Genomic DNA, 19,489 nt, shown 5'->3' on the forward strand with positions numbered 1-19,489 from the left:
CTAACACATAGCATGTACACAGCAAAAATGACACCCCAAAATACATTCTGCCACTCCTCCTGAGTATGGCAATACCACATGTGTGAAACTATCACAGCCTAGCCATAGGCTGGCCATACACTATACAATTTTCTTATTCAATTTCCTTTAGATTTACCTTAAACTATGTAGTGCAAGGGCCTGCCTGATTGCATACAAATTGAAAGTGTTTAGGTTTGACCCTACATTACATGGTTTTGGTAAATCTAAAGGAAAGTTGAACAAGAAAATTGTATAGTGTATGGCCAGCCTTATAGAGGGGCCCAACATCCAAGGAGCACCATCATGCATCCTAGCCACTTGCCTAGGCCTATTTTTGACATTTGGTGTTTACAAGCTAAAAATTAGTTGTTTTTGCTAGAAAACTATATAGAAAACTATATAAACATTATATATATTTTTTTTAGCAGAGACCCTAGAGAATAAAATGGAGATTATTGCAATATTTTTTATCGCACCGTATTTGTGCAGCGGTCTTCCAAATCCAATTTTTTTGGAAAAAATTCACTTTTTTGAATAAAAAAAATAAGAAACCAGTAAAGTTAGCCCAATTTTTTTTCATAATGTGAAATATAATGTTACATCGAGTAAATAGATACCCAACATGTCATGGCGTCAAAATTGCGCACGCTCACGGAATGGCGACAAACTTTGGTACTTAAAAATCCCCATAGGCAACATTTTAAAAAAATTCTACAGGTTGCCATCTTAGAGTTACAGAGGAGGTCTAGGGCTCAAATTATTGCTCTTGCTCTAACGATTGCGGCGATACCTCACGTGTGGTTTGAACACCATTTACATATGTGGGCGGGGTTTCCGTATGTGTTCGCTTCTGCGCACGAGCTCACGGGGACAGGGCGCTTTAATTTTTTACTATTTATTCTATTTATTATTTTTACACCGTTTTTAAAAAAAAAAAAAATTGATCATTTTTATTTCTATTACAAGGAATGTTTACATTCCTTGTAATAGAAAAAGGCACGACAGGACCTCTTTTTTGTGAGATTTGGGGTCAAAAAGTCCTCAGATTTCACAAGTACACTAAAAGATAGAAAAAAATAAATAAATAAAAAAAATAAAATGAAATGAAAAAAAAAAAAAAGTGACCTTTAAACCGGTTGCTAGGCAATGACGTTTAGGTTTAAACGGAGGACGTATATAAACCTTTTTGGACTTGGACATGGTGGCTGCATGAAGGGTGACAGGTACTCGGGTACTTTGCTGGGCAGGTGACAGGTACTCTGGTACTGATGAGCAGGTGGCAGGTACTCGAGTAGTCCGATAGGCAGGTGACAGGTACTCGGGTACTCTGATGGGCAGGTGACAGGCAGGTGATGGGTACTGATGAGTAGTACTGATAGGTGATACTGATACTGTACTGATGGGTACGGATGATCAGTACTGATAGATACTGATGAGTAGTGATGGGTACTGATGAGCAGGTGGCAAGTACTCGGGTACTTCAGGTGTCAGGTACTCTGATGAGCAGGTGGAAGGTACTCGGGTACTCTGATGGGTAGGTGACAGGTACTCGGGTACTCCGATGACGGGTACTCCGATGACGGGTACTCAAAGTACCCGAGTACCCGTCACCGGAGTACCCGAGTACCCTTCATCAGAGTACCCTTCATCAGAGTACCCGAGTACCCTTCATCAGAGTACCCGAGTACCCTTCATCAGAGTACCCGAATACCTGTCACCAGCCCATCAGAGTACCCGAGTACCTCTCTGTATCCCATGAGAGTACCCGAGTACCTGTCATCAGAGTACCTGATGGGCTGGTGACAGGTACTCGGGTACTTTGATGGACTAGTGACAGGTACTTTGATGGGCTAGTGACAGGTGCTCTTTATTGGGGGGGGCAATCAGTGTGTTTGGGGTGCACTGTAATTGGTAACTAGCTGTTACCACAATCTCCTCCTCACACAGGATCAGTGTGTGAGGAGGAGAACACGTTGACAGCTAGTTACCGTGTTCTCTGTTGACATTTGTGACCGGCTGTGATTGGACACAGCCGGTCACGTGGTAAAAAGCCAATTTCATTGGCTCTTTACCTAGATCGGGGATGGGCTCTGTCCAAGGGACGAGCCTCGTCCCCGATCGGCGCGCTGCGCGCCCCCGTCGGGACGCGCATTGAGGAAGGAACGAGCGGCTCACGCTGGAGCCGCTCATGTGATCGGCTGTGATTGACACAGCCGATCACGTGGTAAACAGCCAATTTCATTGGCTGTTTACCGTGATCGGGCTCAGTCCAAGGGACGAGCCTCACTCCAGATCGCCGCGGGGCGCGCAGTAGCGGCGAGACCGGGCGGACGTCATATGACGGCCGCCCGGATCGAGAGACTTCCTGCCGCCGTCATTTTACTATGGCTCGGTATGGAAGTGGTTAAAGGCCAGGGGACTCTTCAACCAGAATCATGGTTGCTTTTGGGAGACCAAGCCTCAAGGACAGATCCAGGCAGGCCAGGGGGCCCTGGAAGGAGCCCCAGCCAGGTACGTCTCGATCATGCAGTTGCCAGCGGCACACCCCTCTGGCCCCCATCACCAGTGAGGGCCCTTCCCCCACCCCTGGAAAGTGGCCAGGCCACCCAAACAATGTATGTGGAGGGGGGGGGGACAGGATGAGGGACTTGGCAAGGGGGGTGCCTGTGGGAAGGAGGGGAACCCGGGAATCCAACCATCCCGAGGAGGGGTCCACATCCACCCCAAAACCCTCCAGGGGGAGAGTGGGGGACAGCTACCCACCATACCCGGAACCAGGCGGGCACCACTCCAGACAGAACCCCATTTAATCAAAATGGGGGGGCTGTCAGCCAGGAGGAACGCTGCGACTCGAGCCGAGACCCGGTTGTATGCGACCTCGCGAGGAGTTTAACTCGCAGGCCAGCCCCCGTTCAGTGGGGCTATGTCATGACCGACCTAGCACGGAGCTGATGTGGGGGGCCCTAAGAATCTATAGTATCCAGTTTGTTGCCCAGTCTGGAACCTGATTGTGGTTCTCACAGGAACAAAATAATAAAGGAGGAAAAAAATTCTATACAAAATGAAAAAATTAGGTCTTTACTTCTGACTATGCAGAAAAAAAACTGAGTACCTTTAGCAGGAAATGGGAGTATACCCCCTGGGACTGCCCCAGAGGTGTAGTCAAGTTTTTTCCTGCCTAATGTCCTACTCCTGTAGGGGGCAGCATAACCCAATGGTTAAAAAGAATCAGGAGCTGTGTCCGTCAATGAACGAAAGATAAATTACATTTTTGTTGCAGGAGATGCCTGAAATTTAGATTTGTATCTTAATGCAGACATCTGGGAAATTAAGTGAGCCAAATCACACAAGCAGGAAATGTTTCTGTGTACAGAACACCTTCAGGTAGCCATATTGCATTTTATTAAAAAAAAAGCTGCAAATTGAAAAGGCAATTTTTAATAACATTCAATTACAATATGACTGGCGTCACAATTGTTTATGCTATGTCATTTGCTATTTTATTTTCCAGGAAAGTAAAGTTACTCTAACATTCTGCCATTTCAACCAGCCCTGATGAATGGGGATTTTGTGGCCCCTGAAGTGTGATGGCTATCTTTTGCCCTGCTTGCTGTAACCAGTTGTACAATAAAGACTTAAACTCCTAAGGATTTTTCATTTAGTGCACTCATTGACCTTTTATACTTTATTCCCTTCTGTGTCTGCATTGTCTAAGGCAGGCATATCGAGATTTGACTTCAGTATAGATGGAGGAGCTGTAGCTGGGACGTGGATGTCTGTATTAAAGCCGCTGGTTAGCTAAGGAACTGTGCCATGCAGAAAATTCTGTCATTTATCTTGTCAGGTAGGCGGTTTGTTGCATGCCTGAGACAGAGCTAGAATCCGATGTAAAGACTGGTGTTAAAATCTGTTCCTGCTCTGGTGCAAGGGAAGCATCATCACTTTAGGGTTGAGTGTTGTAAATTTCCTTCAGCAGAGCAAAGGTTCAGTTGTGACTCCTTTTGCCTGGTTTCCCCCTTTGGGGTACTCAGGGAGTAGGTGTGGAATATAGGGTAGGAATGTGCAGAAAGAGTATGCGGCAAACCCAAGCATTGACTATCCTGCAGTAAATCCTTATGGCAAAATGGTCGGAGGGAGCACCCGAGTACCTTAAAAGGGCTCTAGGAGTTAGTGGCAGTAAAGTGTGCCAAGGAGAGCACCAAAGAAGGATCCAGTGCTTACAGCAACATTGCAGGCTGTCCCCATAACGAGGTCCAGGTCCAGGTCCAAAGGTTTGACGATTCAAATGCATTGCTTTTAGTTTTTGTATTAGAAGGCAGTGATGGAGATGATTGAAAAAAAATATGAAGAATCCAAAGATAAAATAAACTAGTTAAGAGTGATTTCTCCATGAGGGAGAAGAGATCCATCACCTTAGGACACCTTCACAAAAACGGAGGATTCGCAGAGTGGGGTAGGGTTAAGGGGGGAGGTGCCCAGGGGGAGTGTACTCAAATTTTTTTTGCCAGTGTCCAATCACCTGAAGGTATAAGCCTAAAGCCCAGGGTCTAAGAAAGCTTTTCCTGTGTCCTGTATTGTATGATTAGGATTACAAGGTTCTTATACAGGTTCGATACAGGTGCAAATATATTTGAAAGCCACAATGTCACTTCCATTGTGTTGCTGTACATTTTAAAAGGAAAGGGCTGCCTCTAGGTAAGCCTTCTCTAGATTAGACACCACACTTATCAGTGGTGCACTGAAACATCCTAATTTTTTTTGGTTTGGGAGGGGGGAGGTTTCCCCAAGATTTAGCGGTTGCAGATCTTTCACATCTGCAGTAAAGCCAACATCAGCATTGGCATGCAGTCTACACATATCATCAAACTTCCAGTCACTAGATCAGGAGCTCTGAAAAATGGCGGGCCAGAGTGTAAACTGCAGTGTTATGATTGACTCCTGCAGTTTATTTAACCAATTCATAAGAAAAAAAAAAACTAAGTAAAAAACTAAGTGTTCATTGCACTACTTTACCATGTACACAGTACTCTTACTCCCAGCTTGTCATATCCAACTAACTTCCTGTGTACCTGAGCTGTCAATCTCAAACCATAATACAAAATTCTTCTTGGTGTGGGTGCTTTATGGACCCATTCAACATCAGGCACTGGCAATAACATCCACATGTCATTAGCTCAGCACTGGCGTTGCTGTACTCAAACTGGAGAGTGCAAAATCTGCTGCAGCTGTGCACAGTAGCCAATCACTTTTTAAATTCAGTTTGACAAAAAAAATATCCTGGAAGCTGACAAAAAAAAATATCCTGGAAGCTGAAGGGTACCAGATTTTGCAATCTAAAATTTTGGTAAGTCAACCCTATTGTGTACGCAGAACTATTTTTTTGTTCTACGGCTTCAGAAAATCATACCGTAAAGTATGTATTCCTTCATCAAAGCATGATAACTTTTTAAGACTACCAAAACTTGAACAGACTTCTTTATAAAAATCACTTTGCAATAGCAGGGCTGGAATATTCTTAAAAACGGTAGTAAACTGCGGCAGAGTTAAAAAAAAAAAAAAACACGCACACACCTGTAAGGGGATTCCATAATGTGATATTATGCATCGCATACTAGCATAATATGAAATACTTACCTTAGAACGAAGTGCTCCAGTGGCATACGGTCACCGCTGAGACGGCTCAAATATTTCCCCCCGGTCTGTCTTCCAGTTTCAAGGGCTCCGTTACTGCGAGTGCCCGGGGCCCTATGATGTCACTCCCACGCATGCACGCAGAAGCCCTTGGTTGGCACGAAGCTCTGAAGGTCCAGCATGGTATGCCAGACCTTTAGAGCGCATGCAACAGTGACGTCACCAGGTGCATCCAAGATAAATATCTCCTAAAAAGTGTATGTTTAGGAGAAATTAATTTTACCTACCTACCTTATTATAGGTTTACCTGTGGGGAAAAAAAAAAAAAAAAAATCACAAAGCGGGCTTTACTCCCGCTTTAAATATTTTAATTACTGTAAATAGTAAAAATATTTCATGCATTTGTACATTTAAAATGTGCTTAAGAGTTTAGAGACACATAGAAGAATTTTTTTTCCAGCAAATAGTTTAATATAAAAAAAGTTCAAAAACATGTGCATTTAAATGCTATTAAGAATGTTAGAGTCTAGATTTAAGGATATGTTAGACCAGTGTTTCTCAACCAGGATTCCTCCTGAGGTTCCCAGGGGTTCCTTGGTGAACAGATCTTCCACCTACAGTATAATGGACCTCAAAATGCAAGCAGGAAATTTTCCACTAACCACTAATGCAAGGTGTCACTTCTACACAGACCTCTAATGTTAGAGCACGCAACAATTTTTACCATCTGCTTTTCCTTTGATTACCAGAAAAGTATTAAAATTGTGTTTTGGGGTTGGTTAAGAAAAAAAAATGCCTTGGGTGTCAAATACACTAGGTGCCTCACTACCTATTCTTTTATATAAGGGCTTATTCACACCATATCTGGTGAGCTGTATCTTTCTGTATACCACTGCACACGTATGGTGTGAACAAAGGTTTATTGAACTAAAACTTAACTTATTGATCACACGAATGTATAAGCTGTAGTGTGCAAGCCTTTTTAGCAAGAACCTAAAAAAAAATCTTTTTAAACAAAGAACCTGAAAAGTATTGCTATTGATATTAAAGTTATCAGGGGTAAAAAGATTGAGAAAGACTGTTCTAGACAGTACATGGTTCATAGAATTAAGAGGTAGAAATGATGTTATCAAAGTATACAGATGAGTAAAAAAGCAGCAGCTGTCCCATCATTTTATTACATTTTCCTCCATTGGTTCTTTTGGTCTGACATTAATACATATATGTAACCTTTAGCAAAAGGTGAGTAATGCAACAGAAATTAACATGACAACATGGATAATATTGCTACATGCCTTGACAGTAAGCGCACAACACACCCAGCCGGTCTAATACCTTATGGCTAGTTAAGACAGATGCTATTTTTATCTTCATTTCTAAATGATCAAAATAGTAAGACAGCCACCTTAGAAGGCAGCCAAAAATAGCATCTTTTTTTCTTTTAGAACAGGTCAGTTAAAGGGTAAACCTTTATGTTATTAACATGTAAAACTAATCTTAAATCTAATGCAGACAATAATAAAATCTACACATTTTTATACTGGTCCAAAACTGAAGGCAGCAAATTCACCCCCAAAGATTGCAATCCTCCATAAATACTTTAGAAAATGTACTGATTTGGTAAAAGGACAAATTGTGTACAAAGTGTATTGCTGCTTCTGAGCTAAGATTACACTTTCATTTTGTCAAACGTCTTTCTATTCATGCAAAAGCCACATGCTTGTAAAATGTATAACCAATCTCTATATCAATTTTCCAGTTCATTTTGAGTTGTGTATTTTGGATTGTAAATGTTTCTTTAATGAAATAAGTGTGTTCTATAGGGGATGGATATGGAAGTAAAAATGTGAAGTGCATTAGCACTCTGTTAGTGACACACATCAGCAAGGCTGCTGCTGTTGTGTAATTCAAAGATGTAAACATTAAATGTCATGTCTGGATATGCAGGTTGCAAACTAGTAACCCTAACCCTTCAGGAATGGCAGCTCATAAGGCTTAGCAACAGCATGTTCCAGAGCTAACGCATACGTGTAGACTCTTGCATCAACCACCAGCTTCTCCTTTGCCACAAGCTCTGTTAACACATTAAAAACATGATGTTAGCTAACATAATGACAAATTTAAAGTATTCACATAGACAGTTTCTTTTGACATTACATAGTCATGCACAGTATAACCAAAACTAAACTTTTTTTTTTCACACCAATCATGCACTTATTATGGTCTATTACCTTGTGGTTTCACAATAAAGTCAGTAATTACTGAGCTCATGCAAGAATTGTTACAGGTGTGTAGGCTTCTTTATGAAAACCTTCCCCTTTGTTTAACTTGCTGGGTCTGATTCTTCAGGTTTATGCCTCATTCACACTAGATTTTACTCACAGCTGCAGCAAGAATCCAGCGTATTCCTGCAGCTGGAAACACAGGTGGATGTAGACTGTTGCAGGCAGCCACTTAGACTGTATAAAGCAATGACAGGCTGACAGCAGCATTCTGCAGGTAATCAGATGTAATCGCACATGGGGCGATTACCTTATTGTCAAAGACAGACAATCGCCCCTAGATTAGGGGTGTCAAGCTCAATTTCATCATGGGCCACATCAGCATTATGGTTCCCCTCAAAGGGCCAGCTGTATCTGTAAGACTATACAGAGAGAAAGTGCAGAAACTCAACCACACCCTACCCCAGAGTTCAGGGACTTGCTACGTACATAATGCAGAGTTCAGGGGTGTACAGTGAGCAGGGTTGAGGAGTGCGCTACATACAGAGTGCAGGGATTAGGGGTTCAGCCAAATTCTGGCTGAAAAAAAAAGCCCTGGGTGTGAGGGCCACATGAAATGCCCTGACGGGTCGGATTCAGCCCGCAGGCCTTGTGTTTGACATGTGCCCTAGTTACAAGCAGCTTGTTTCCAGGAACGATTACCTGTCCCCAGCAGATGCTTCAATCCCATATTAAAGTAATGGCTGTAATTCTGTATTAAACTGCACTGAAAAAAATGATGTCCACGCAATTTCATGCTACATTTCGTTCTATATCAAGTAAAGAAAAAACTATTTAACATGGAGAATAATTGAATTTTTGTCTTACAGTAAAAACTTTTCTCTCTGATGTTCATTGACTGACACAGCTCCAGAATCTTCCTAACCATTGGGTTATGCTGCACCCTATAGGAGTAGGACACTAGGAAAAAGCTTTACCATGCCTATGGGGCAGTCCCAGGGGATATACTCCCACACTCTGCTATAGGCATTCCGTTTTGTTGCACGCAGTGTCAGGAAAAACAAAAAACAACTCAATAGAGGGGTGGGTGCTGTGTCTGTCAATGAACATCAGAGAAAATGATTTTACGGTAAGACAAAAAAATGAATTTTTGTAAAATTAACCGTAAAATTCCTTTCTCTGAGTCCTCCGACAGTCGCCGCTCCAATCATACAGTCTTCACCAATGGGGTATTAACTTGCTCTCCACAGGAGTAGCTAGGCATAAGACTTGTTAAAACAAAAGCATTTTACATAGACACACCCATGGAGGCTGTCCCACTGGTCCAATACCCCCCTGCAATCAGCCATCCCAACTCAGTTTGGTAGCAAGCAGTTAAGTGTATAAAAAACTCCAAAAGAGGGGCGGGGGCGGCGACTGTCGGAGGACTCCGAGAAAGGAATTTTACGGTAAGATTTTACAAAAATTCAGTTTTCTCTTACGTCCTCCGACAGTCGCCGCCCACTCATACAGTCTTCACCAATGGGGATGTCCCAAAACAGTGTAGACATGAGGGGTGGGAAACGCAACAGTCAGAAAAGGCCAACGCAGCACCCACATCAGAGAAAGGAACCTTACATGAACAGCAAGGGAACCCTCTGGGCAACAAAAAAGCTCAACAGGAGCAACAACCCAGAAAAGCAAATAACCAAGGGGTAAACAACCCCAACAGCCAGGGACCCGCACAAAACCAGGGTCCCCTACGGTACTGCCGCACAGAGAACTTTGTGGCCAAAGGAGGCATCAGCTGATGCCAGAACATCAATTTTGTAGAATTTGGAAAAGGTGTGCACTGACGACCAAGTTGCAGTTTTGCACACCTGGGCCACCGAGGCCTGATGCCGGAAGGCCCAGGACGCACTCACCGATCTGGTAGAGTGCGCCTTGACAGGGAAGGGTGGTACCCGTTCCTTCAACGAATAGGCCTGAACAATTGTCTGTCTGATCCATTTTGCAATGGTCGCCAACACAGCCATACCCTTCCGAGGTCCCTCAGGAAGAATAAAGAGAGAATCCGACTTTCGAAAGGATTCAGTCGATGACAGGTAAACCCTGTTCGCCCTGACAACATCCAAAGAATGCAGGGCAACCTCCTTAGGATGCTTAGGATTCGCACACAGCGAAGGTAAAACAATGTCCTCAGTGAGGTGAAAGTCCGAAACCACCTTCGGAAGAAAAGACGGGTTAGGTCGCAAGACCACCTTATCCCTATGAACCACCAGGTAAGGGGAGCGACAAGACAACGCCGCCAACTCCAACACTCTGCGAGCAGAAGTGATCGCTACCAGAAAGGCAACCTTTTTAGACAGCAGAGGTAACTAAATTTCCCTGATGTTTTCAAACGGGGAACGTTGTAACACGGACAGAACCAAGTTCAAGTCCCATGGAGGTAAGGGCTCCCTCCTAGGAGGGGCCAATTGACGCACACCTTGAATAAAGGTGCGAATCAAGGAATGAGACGCCACAGGGCGCTGGAAAAGAACAGCCAGCGCAGATACCTGGCCCTTAATCGTGGCCAACGCAAGGCGCTGGTCCACACCAGACTGGAGGAAGCCAACACTCTCGCCACCAAGTATGAACGAGGAGAGAAACCCCTGGACTCAACACCAGGCAAAATAAGCTTTCCATGTACGGTAATAAATCTTACCAGACAAGGCTTTTCTAGCCTCGATTAAAGTAGGAATGATCTCTGAGGAGAGACCCCTGCCTCTCAGGACCTGGCTTTCAACAGCCATGCCGTTAAAGCCAGCGACTGCAAAGCAGGATGGAAGATCGGTCCCTGAGACCGGAGATCTTCTCGCATCGGCAGCCGCCATGGAGGCTCGACGGGCAGGTGAACGATGTCCGCGTACCAGGACCGGCGCCACCAGAATCACCAAAGTTTGTTCCGAGGCCAACCTGCGAAGGAACCTGGACCACAACTGAATCGGAGGAAAGGCATATATCAGATGATACTGATGCCCAAGGCACCACCAGCTCATCCGAGGCGTCTGCCAGAGGATCGCGCGTTCTTGCCACAAACCTTTCCACCTTGTGGTTTAGCCGAGACGCGAACGGATCCACATCCGGGGATCCCCACTTCGCACACAGCATTTGAAATACCTCCGGGTGCAGGGACCATTCCCCCTGGTCCAGGGTCTGGCGGCTCAGATAATCGGCCTGCCAATTCTCCACACCCGGAATATGAACTGCCGATATCGCCGGGACATGAGTCTCGGCCCAAGACAGAATACCGGTCACCTCCTGGGCCGCCCGGGCACTCCTGGTGCCCCCTTGGTGGTTGATGTAAGCCACCGCAGTGGCATTGTCCGTCTGCACCTGTACAGGGCGGCCCTGAAGACGGTCCGACCAATGGAGCAGGCACAGCCTGATCGCTCTCAATTCCAATTTGTTTATCGGAAGGGAGGATTCCTCCTCCGACCAAGTGCCCTGGGCAGACAGGTTGCCCAGGACGCCACCCCAGCCCGACAGGCTGGCATCTGTGGTCATCACCATCCACAGTAATGGCCGGAAGGATTTTCCGTCCGACACAGCCGGGGACTGAAGCCACCACAAGAGATCCATTCTGGTCTGGCGACTCAGACACTCTCAGGTCCAAGGACTGAGGCAGTCTGTCCCACCTGGCCAGGATCTCCGCTTGAAGAGATCGCGCGTGAAACTGCAAATGGTATCGCCTCGAAGGCCGACACCATCAACTCAGGGACCGCATACAGGTCCTGAGTGACAAGGATTCGTTGTCCCTGAGGGACCTGACCTCAGACTGCAGGATCCGGAGCTTGTCCTCCGGTAAGAACACCTTTGCTTGAGCAGTCCAGAACAATTCCCAAATACGGGAGACGAACCGAAGGAGCCAAGGTCGACTTATGAACTTTGATGGTCCAACCGAACTCCTGGAGCGTCTGGACCGTAGTGGACAGATCGCGCAACAGGCTCTGGCTGGCACTCGATCTTAACAGGAGATCATTCAGGTAACCCAATACCGCAATGCCCTGTGCCCGCAACAGGCGCCAACACCTTGGTGAAGACCCTTGGAGCCGAAGTGAGACCGAAAGGCAACGCCACAAAATGATAATGATCCTCAGCGATAGCAAATCGGAGGTGCCTCTGATGACCCTCGAAAATGGGGATGTGTAGATACACATCCTTCAGATCGATAGAGGCCAGGAGCGGAGCGGAGCGATTCCATGAACGCGTACAAAGCGTTTCAGAGCTTTTAAGTCCAGAATCGGACATACCTTGCCCTCCTTTCTGGGCACAGTGAACAGATTCGAGTAAAACCCCCGAAATCTGTCCCGATGAGGCACCGGGACGATTACCCCCTGGGCGAGGAGATCCTGTACCGCTTGATGCAGGTCTTGTAACCGCCCTGGGGTCAAATGAAGATTTGAGGGAAAGAATCTGTTCGCCGGCCGAGAAAGAAATTCGATCTTGTACCCTGATCGAATGATTTCCTGAACCCACCTGTCCGGAATTTGGAGCAGCCAAGGTTCGAGGAAACCGCACAAACGTCCCCCCACCCCTGAAATGGGTGAGGGCGCCCCTTCAGGCAGAGGCGGACTGAGCCGCCGCACCAGCTTGGCCGGATTTTGGTTTGCCGGCCCAGGGCTTTCTCTGGCCACCCTGGCCCATGAAGGGTTTCCCCTTGTTCTGCGCCTTGAAGGCACGAAAGGACCCCTGATTTGATTTAAAGGAGGGGCCCCGCTTACCGCGGAAAAACTTACCCTTAGGATTCTGGGGGAGCAGAGTGCTCTTGCCCCCAGTGACTCCTTCAACCAATTCATCCAGGGAATCCCCAAAAAGGCGAGACCCCACATAGGAGATGTCCGCCACCGTTTTTCTGGATTTTTGGTCAGCCGACCAGCTTTTCAACCAGATCAGTCGACGGTTAATCACCGCGACACTGGACAGGAGCGCAGCTAACGGGGCCTCATTTAAGGCCACATCGCACAAATACATGACCCCTTGATAAATCTGGTCCACCATCTCCAAGGTGGTAGGGGGGGCAGAATCAGCCACGAGGGTGCGTTTGAGCACCTTGGTCCAATCCGCCACAGCCTGAGCCACCATGACAGAGGCAAAAATAGGTTTTAGCATGGAACCCGCTACCATATATGAATGGCGGGCAAGTGATTCCAGCTTCCTATCCGTAGAATCTTCGGTGGGAACCAGAGTAGCCTTGTTCAACCTGGCTACAGTGTGATCCACTTGAGGAGCCACACACCAGCGCGCAACCGTAGTAGACGCAAAAGGGTAGAGAAGTTGAAACCTTTTAGGCACCGTGAAGGTGTGTTTTAAATTGCGCCATTGCTCATTCACTGTGTGATGAAACTCAGCGGGGCAAGAAAAAACCTGCGCCATCTTGCGGGTCCTGTGTGTACCAAGAGAGGACACAATGTCCGGAGGATTGGGCTCATCCTCTAAATGTAGTGTTTCTTTAATGGCAAGAATCAGCGCATCCATAGCTGCGCGTTCCTTGGGCGTCCCGGGGGGGGAATCATCCACCCCTGCAACCTCCGCCTCCCCCTCAGACTCTTGCGGGTCCTGAGAAGAGCAAGACTCTGAAAGGGGCAAGCTACCTACAGCAACCATGTCACAATCAGGATCAGAAGAAAAAGATAACCTAGGCCTTTTTCTAGCAGCACGTTCAGTCATCAGCACATCCATTTTGGACACCAAAGTCGCCACTACAGCAGCCAAATTCAGAGGAACTTGAATCCCCCACCAAAGCTGGAAGGAATTTGCTGTCCTGGGATTCCATTGCAAAAAATCGTTTTTTTTTTTTGGGTAAGGTACTGGTCCTTTAAGCGCGCCGCGGACCCCCGCAGCACACCGCTACAATAACTGTGGAACACAGACCCCCCGCAGGGACAAACTGAAAGCCAGGAAGATTGCACAAGAGAGGAAAAGGACAGCAGAACAGAGCCCCACAAGTGTGTTACCACCGCAGTCGGTCGCTCCTGAGTGAAAGAAGGAAGTGATGTCACCGCCAGAGACTGAACTGAGGCTGCAGGCTAAGGAAAAATGGTTGCCTATAGAGAGTAATGGGAGGCTTCGATAAAATGGCCGCCGACATGTGCGCGGAACGATCGTTTGCCACACACAAGATGGCGTCACAAGGCGCCAAAATACACTACACACTATGCTGTATAAGCGCCCATAGTGAAGCCAGACATGCTGCCCACACCTAAAATGGCGGACCGGTGGTTCTTAACCCTGCAACGGTCGCCGCACGTGTCTGCACCTCCAAGCACCCTAAAGTGACACAGGAGAGGGACCCCCAAAACCCCACACAGCGCTGGCTGTGAGAGAAAAAACCCCCGCAGGGACCGGGATCAGGGAGCCCAAAATGCACAGACATAGGGGACACCACAGACAACACAGGACTGCCGGCCCCAGACAGAGGCCCAACACAGAGTGTACTTACCTGTACTCGATGGCGTGGGGTGCCTCATATCAAACAGGCAACCGCCCACCCTCAGATGGCAGGGGGTGCCGTCAGCCAAAAAACGCAGGACACCAGTAGTGCACGGACGAACCGTGGATGTGTCCGGTGAGGTAGCCACCTCACAGGCTGCATCCCTGAGGACAGGGATGGGTCGTTTGCGAGGCCAGGGAGAACACATAGCCTGCTAAACGCTCGATGGCGGGCTGGGATTCCATCTGACCCTCTGTCCTGGAGAACCAGGACGATCAGTTGGACTCCCAGCTCCGCAAACGCTGTCTTCATCCGAAGATCCACCTAACGCTGACAAAATAAACAGCTAGCAATGCAAAGAAAAAAATGACATTTGCAGAAAATAAATCATAAAATAGAAAAAGAAGGCTGAGACTGTAGCCCCAGCACAGGGAAGCCCATCTACTCCTTAACTAGGCAGAAGACAAACAGTTGGGATGGCTGATTGCAGGGGGGTATTGGACCAGTGGGACAGCCCCCATGGGTGTGTCTATGTAAAATGCTTTTGTTTTAACAAGTCTTATGCCTAGCTACTCCTGTGGAGAGGAAGTCAATACCCCATTGGTGAAGACTGTATGAGTGGGCGGGGACTGTCGGAGGACGTAAGAGAAATCCATTTTTCTCTTCCGTTCATTGACGGACACTCTAGAATCTTCTCAACCATTGGGATGTCCCCAAGCAGTGTTAAACAATGAGGGGTGGGAAAAACACAGCAGAAAATATTCCCAAAAGGCTAAACCTAGCCAACCAGGTAACATGGAGCTCAACCAGTACAAACTGGACCCCACCTAAAAACAATACACCCTCAAAGAGGACCAGGTCCTCTCAAACAGCGGCCTGCAAAACCTTTTGGCCAAAAGAAGCATCCGCAGAGGCCGGTACAACCACTTTATAAAGTTTTGTGAAAGTAAGCACAAACAACCAAGTGGTCGCCTAGCAAACCTGTATCACTGATGCCAGAAAGCCCAAGGGGCACTAAGCGGCCATATAGAAAGTGCCTCAACAGGGAAAGAAGGAACCTGACCCTTGATGGAATAGGCCTGCACCACCATCTGTCTTGTCCATCTGGAAAGCGGCAGACGCGACCAACCCTTTGCGAGGTCCATCCATAAGGATGAACAGTAATGCTGATATCTAAACAACTCGGTTGCCGTAAGGTTCCCCCTGAGCACCCAACCCACATCCAGAGAGTGCAAGCCAATCTACCTAGGATGTTTAGGCTTAGGACACAATGAAGGGTAACACAATGTCTTCATTCAGACGGAAACCAGAAACAACCTTAGGAAGGAAAGACTGACAAGGGCGCAGCATCTAAAAAAAGGCTACCTTCTGGGACAAAGTAAGCAGAGGAAGCTCGCAAATATCTGTGAAAAACGGTTACTGGAGAACCGACAGCACCAAATTGAAATCCCACGGAAGCAACGGAGACTGTACTGGGGAGCCAAGTGGTGAACCCCCTAAATAAAAGGTGCGAGCCAAAGAATGCGTAGCCAAAGGACAGTAAAAGAAGACCGCCAAGGCAGAAAAACCTGGCACTTGATGGTACCCAAGGCAAGGTGCTGCTTAAGACCTTCTTGGAATGCCAAAATCCGAGCCACTGAAAGGGAATAAGGGATGACCTCCAAGAGACTCACACCACGCAATGTACGTCTTCCAGGCACGATGGTAAATCTTGTAGCCTTGAACAGCGTGGGAATCTCCGATTCAGACAACCTTCAGCACCTGGCTTTCAACAGCCAAGCCGTTAAAGCCAGTGACTAAAGCAGAACGGAAGATTAGCCCTTTGGCCAAAAGATCTTCTCCGAGAGGAAGTCTCCAAGAAGCAGCAGCGACCAGCCACAGCAGATCGGAGTTCCAAGACCGGCGAGGCCAGTCTGTAGCCACTAGAATGATGGGGATCCCTTCTGCCTCGATCCTGCACACGAGGCTTGGCAGAAGCTTGAGAGGGGAGAAGGCGTAATCAGAAAATACTAACCCCAGGGAGCCACTAGCGCGTGCGTCTGTGTCGTCGGCTAGAGAGATCCCGAGATTGTACCTCTGTACCTTACTTTTAAGGCAAGAGGCCAACCTCGGGAATACTCCATCGGAGAGACAACTGAAGAACACCTTTGGATGAAGTGTCCATTCCCCCTGGTCCAACGCCTGTCGACTGAGGTAATCTGCCAATTTTCCCCTCCTAGAGAGTGTTCAGCAGAGAGGGCTGGAATTAATGCCCTGCCCACCTTAGAATGCTGGCTGACTGGATTCGCATAAGACGATTGTCCAGGCAAGGTCTGAACACTCAAAGTTCCAGTACACTGATCGGCAGTCTGGACTCCTCCAGAATCCAGGCCCCCTGAGCACAATCTGTGCCGAGAACGCCTCCCCAGCCATACAGGCTGGCATCCAGGATGACTACTGTCCAGTATAAAAGGAAGGAAAGAACCGCCCTGTTGACGGGCTGGAGTACAAAGCAGGGATCTTCCTGTACCCCAGCTCAACGGGATCAGGTTGCCTAGAGACTGTGGACCTTGTCCCATTCGACAGAAATCCCTTTGCAGAGATTTCAAATGGAACTGTGCAACAGAACCGCCTCAAAAGGTAGAAAAAGTCAGGCCCATGTACGTAGGTACAGAAAGACGACCGTCTGCTGAACAACAGCAGCAGAATTGCATCTGGCAATTTCTAAAGTTTTCTGAAGTTTGTCCAGAGTGTCCACAGACACTCTGGCTGAGGTCGAGACCAGAGACCGGCCCAGACAGTCCAACTTGGTGGACGGAACCAGAACAAACTTCTGAAAATCAGAATCCCACCGGACTCCTTCAGAGTTCGCAGAATAATTTCCCCATAGTCCATCGGAACTGTCGGGGGCAATGTTCGCAGAAGATGATCATCCAGGTAGCCAGTACCGCGATCCCCTGTTGACGCAACAAGGCTAGCACCTAGGCCAACATGGTCGTGAAGGCCAGAAAAACGGAAGTGAGGTCAAGGGCTAACACCACAAACTTATGACTGGCGTATATTGGAATAGGAAGTTAAGCATCCTTGATATCGATAGAAGCGAGAAGATCCCCCCGATATAGGGACGCCACTACCGTACAAATGGATTCCATTCGGAACTTCTGTACCTGCACAAAGCGGGTAAAGCCTCGGGGTCCAAGATTGGATGTACCTTGCCTACCTCTCTGGGGACTGTAAACCGGTTGAATAAAACCCCTGAAATAGTTCCAAAGTCAGAACCAGGAATAATCACCCCTTGCAGTAACAAGCCTTGCACTGCCCCAAGAGACCTCGTAAATGGCCTGGGGACAGAGCAGGTCGGGGGGGGGGGGGCCTTTTCAGAAGATGAGACCAAAACTCGATCTTGTAGCTGCAACAAAAGACTTGGTGGACCCCTTGTCCTATAGTAGGGAGTTCCACGGGTCCGGGGACCAGTGGTCGACATCCCTCTCCACCCCAGATATGGGTGAGGGCGCCCCTTTATGCTGAGGGAGCCCATCCACAGGTCTGGAGTGCTAGCTCATGGCTAGCCAGACAAGGTCCTCTTGGAACCTCTGGTAGATGCCCAGAAGGGCCATTTGTCTTGAGATCCTAAGAGATGACAAACAGACATCTTATGAGTCTAGAAGAATGGGCCACGTCGATGACGGGGGTCCTTGTCTTTGTTGCCTGCAGAAGGAAATAATTCTACCTCCCTGAGAAATCCTTAATGATGTCATTCAGGTACGCTCCAAACTGGTGATCCCTACAAAGGGATATCAGATAAGGCCTTCTAAGAAGTCTGGTCAGCAGACCAGCATTTCAGCTAAAACAAAACAACGAAAGACTGCTGCTGATACATACAGCCTAAGACCAAGGGAGCCACAGCAAAAAAGGGGATCACAGAAAAAAAACAACTGTAGCCCCTGGACCAATTGGTCCACCAGCTCCGCAAAGGCATAGAAAATTACCCCCCTCCAGGTCCAGCCGTAAAAGTTTAGTCCACTCGTTAGAGTTTGCGACACCAAGGCAATAGTAAATGCCAGCCTAAGTGCAGAATCAGCCACAACGAACATATGGCGGGACAGAGCCTTTGACTTCTTATCAGCCGGAGCTGTAAAAGGTGAGGCCTCGACAACCGAGCATAAGGTAGATTCAGGCAACCTGGAAACCAGCGATTGATTATAGACGGGACCTCCCACTTTCAAGCAGGAAATCCCCTGAAGGACACTGCATAACCAAGACGAGTACATTTTGGGCAAGCCCACTGTTTGCGACAGTATTGTCAAGTAGCGGAAGAAGGTGAACACCCTTGCCGCCTTGAAGGGCCTGTGGGTAGTAAAAAAGGACCAGAACCTCCGATGCAGCAGCAGCTGCCGCAACTCCATTCTCAAGATTTTCTTTTTTTTATACATAGACACAAAACAGGCTGCTGATGGTTGCCGACTGTGATCCCGCAAGGGGACGCTGACCCAGGGCCCACGAATGGACCACCTATTGGTCCCTGCGAAAAAAACAAAAATGGGGGGGGGGATTGCCCTCCAAGCCCCTCCATAGAGGCCCGCATGAAAAGGTACCAAGATGGTTCGCAGTGCTAAAAGGGCAAGTGCCCTACGCAATGACGACGACATGCTGTCATCAAAAAGGTGACCACCCCCACAGCGACCCCCTTCCAAGGTGCCAACTGGCCGCAAGCTGAGGCCCAAGTTTTGGTGGAGGCCCAGCCGCACAGATCCCTTCCAAGGGAAGGCAGGTGGCTACAGGACACTCACAGGGGCTGCCCCCCCCTCACGGAGGTGCCCACTTGGCCGCTTGACCTAGTAGGCCGCAGCCTAAATTTTTGTGGCTGCCCCGCCTCGTGGGAGAGGGCGGATTCCCAAACGGAGAGTGGTGGCTTTAGCCACCCTTCACTGGGGCCTCCCAAACAGCGGCCGGCTGGTAGGCCGCGGCCTAAATTTTAGTCCAGGCCTGGCCCCGTACGACGCGGACCCACGGATGTGAAACCATCAGCTCCCCCAGCCCAACACAACAGCCAGGAGCCCTTAGGACCGCCCTGCTTAGGTTACTAACCCCCAGGGTGGCGAAGGACCCTGTTGTAACCCCCGGTGTGTGCCTGGGAAAAAAGGCTAACAGCAACCCCAAAGGAAGCCCCCCTTCAAGGCAC

General features: G+C 47.9%; 2 protein-coding genes across 3 annotated transcripts in view; both read right to left on the minus strand.

Annotated features, from left to right (window-relative positions):
* Window positions 1–19,489, minus strand: part of UPF2 (UPF2 regulator of nonsense mediated mRNA decay) — a gene marked incomplete at its 3' end in the record, with an annotated part of 673,568 nt that overhangs the window by 251,495 nt on the left and 402,584 nt on the right. The gene's annotated exons all lie outside the window — the stretch shown is intronic.
* NUDT5 (nudix hydrolase 5) overlaps window positions 7,436–19,489 on the minus strand; it is a 73,299-nt gene continuing 61,245 nt past the window's right edge. The window contains exon 9 of the mRNA XM_082256805.1: window positions 7,436–7,726. Coding sequence (XP_082112931.1) covers window positions 7,617–7,726 — 110 coding nt within the window. The 3' untranslated portion in view covers window positions 7,436–7,616. The remainder of the gene's footprint in view (window positions 7,727–19,489) is intronic.

The sequence above is a fragment of the Pelophylax lessonae genome (assembly GCF_965119305.1).
Source record: "Pelophylax lessonae genome assembly, chromosome: 4".
Taxonomy (NCBI): domain Eukaryota; kingdom Metazoa; phylum Chordata; class Amphibia; order Anura; family Ranidae; genus Pelophylax; species Pelophylax lessonae.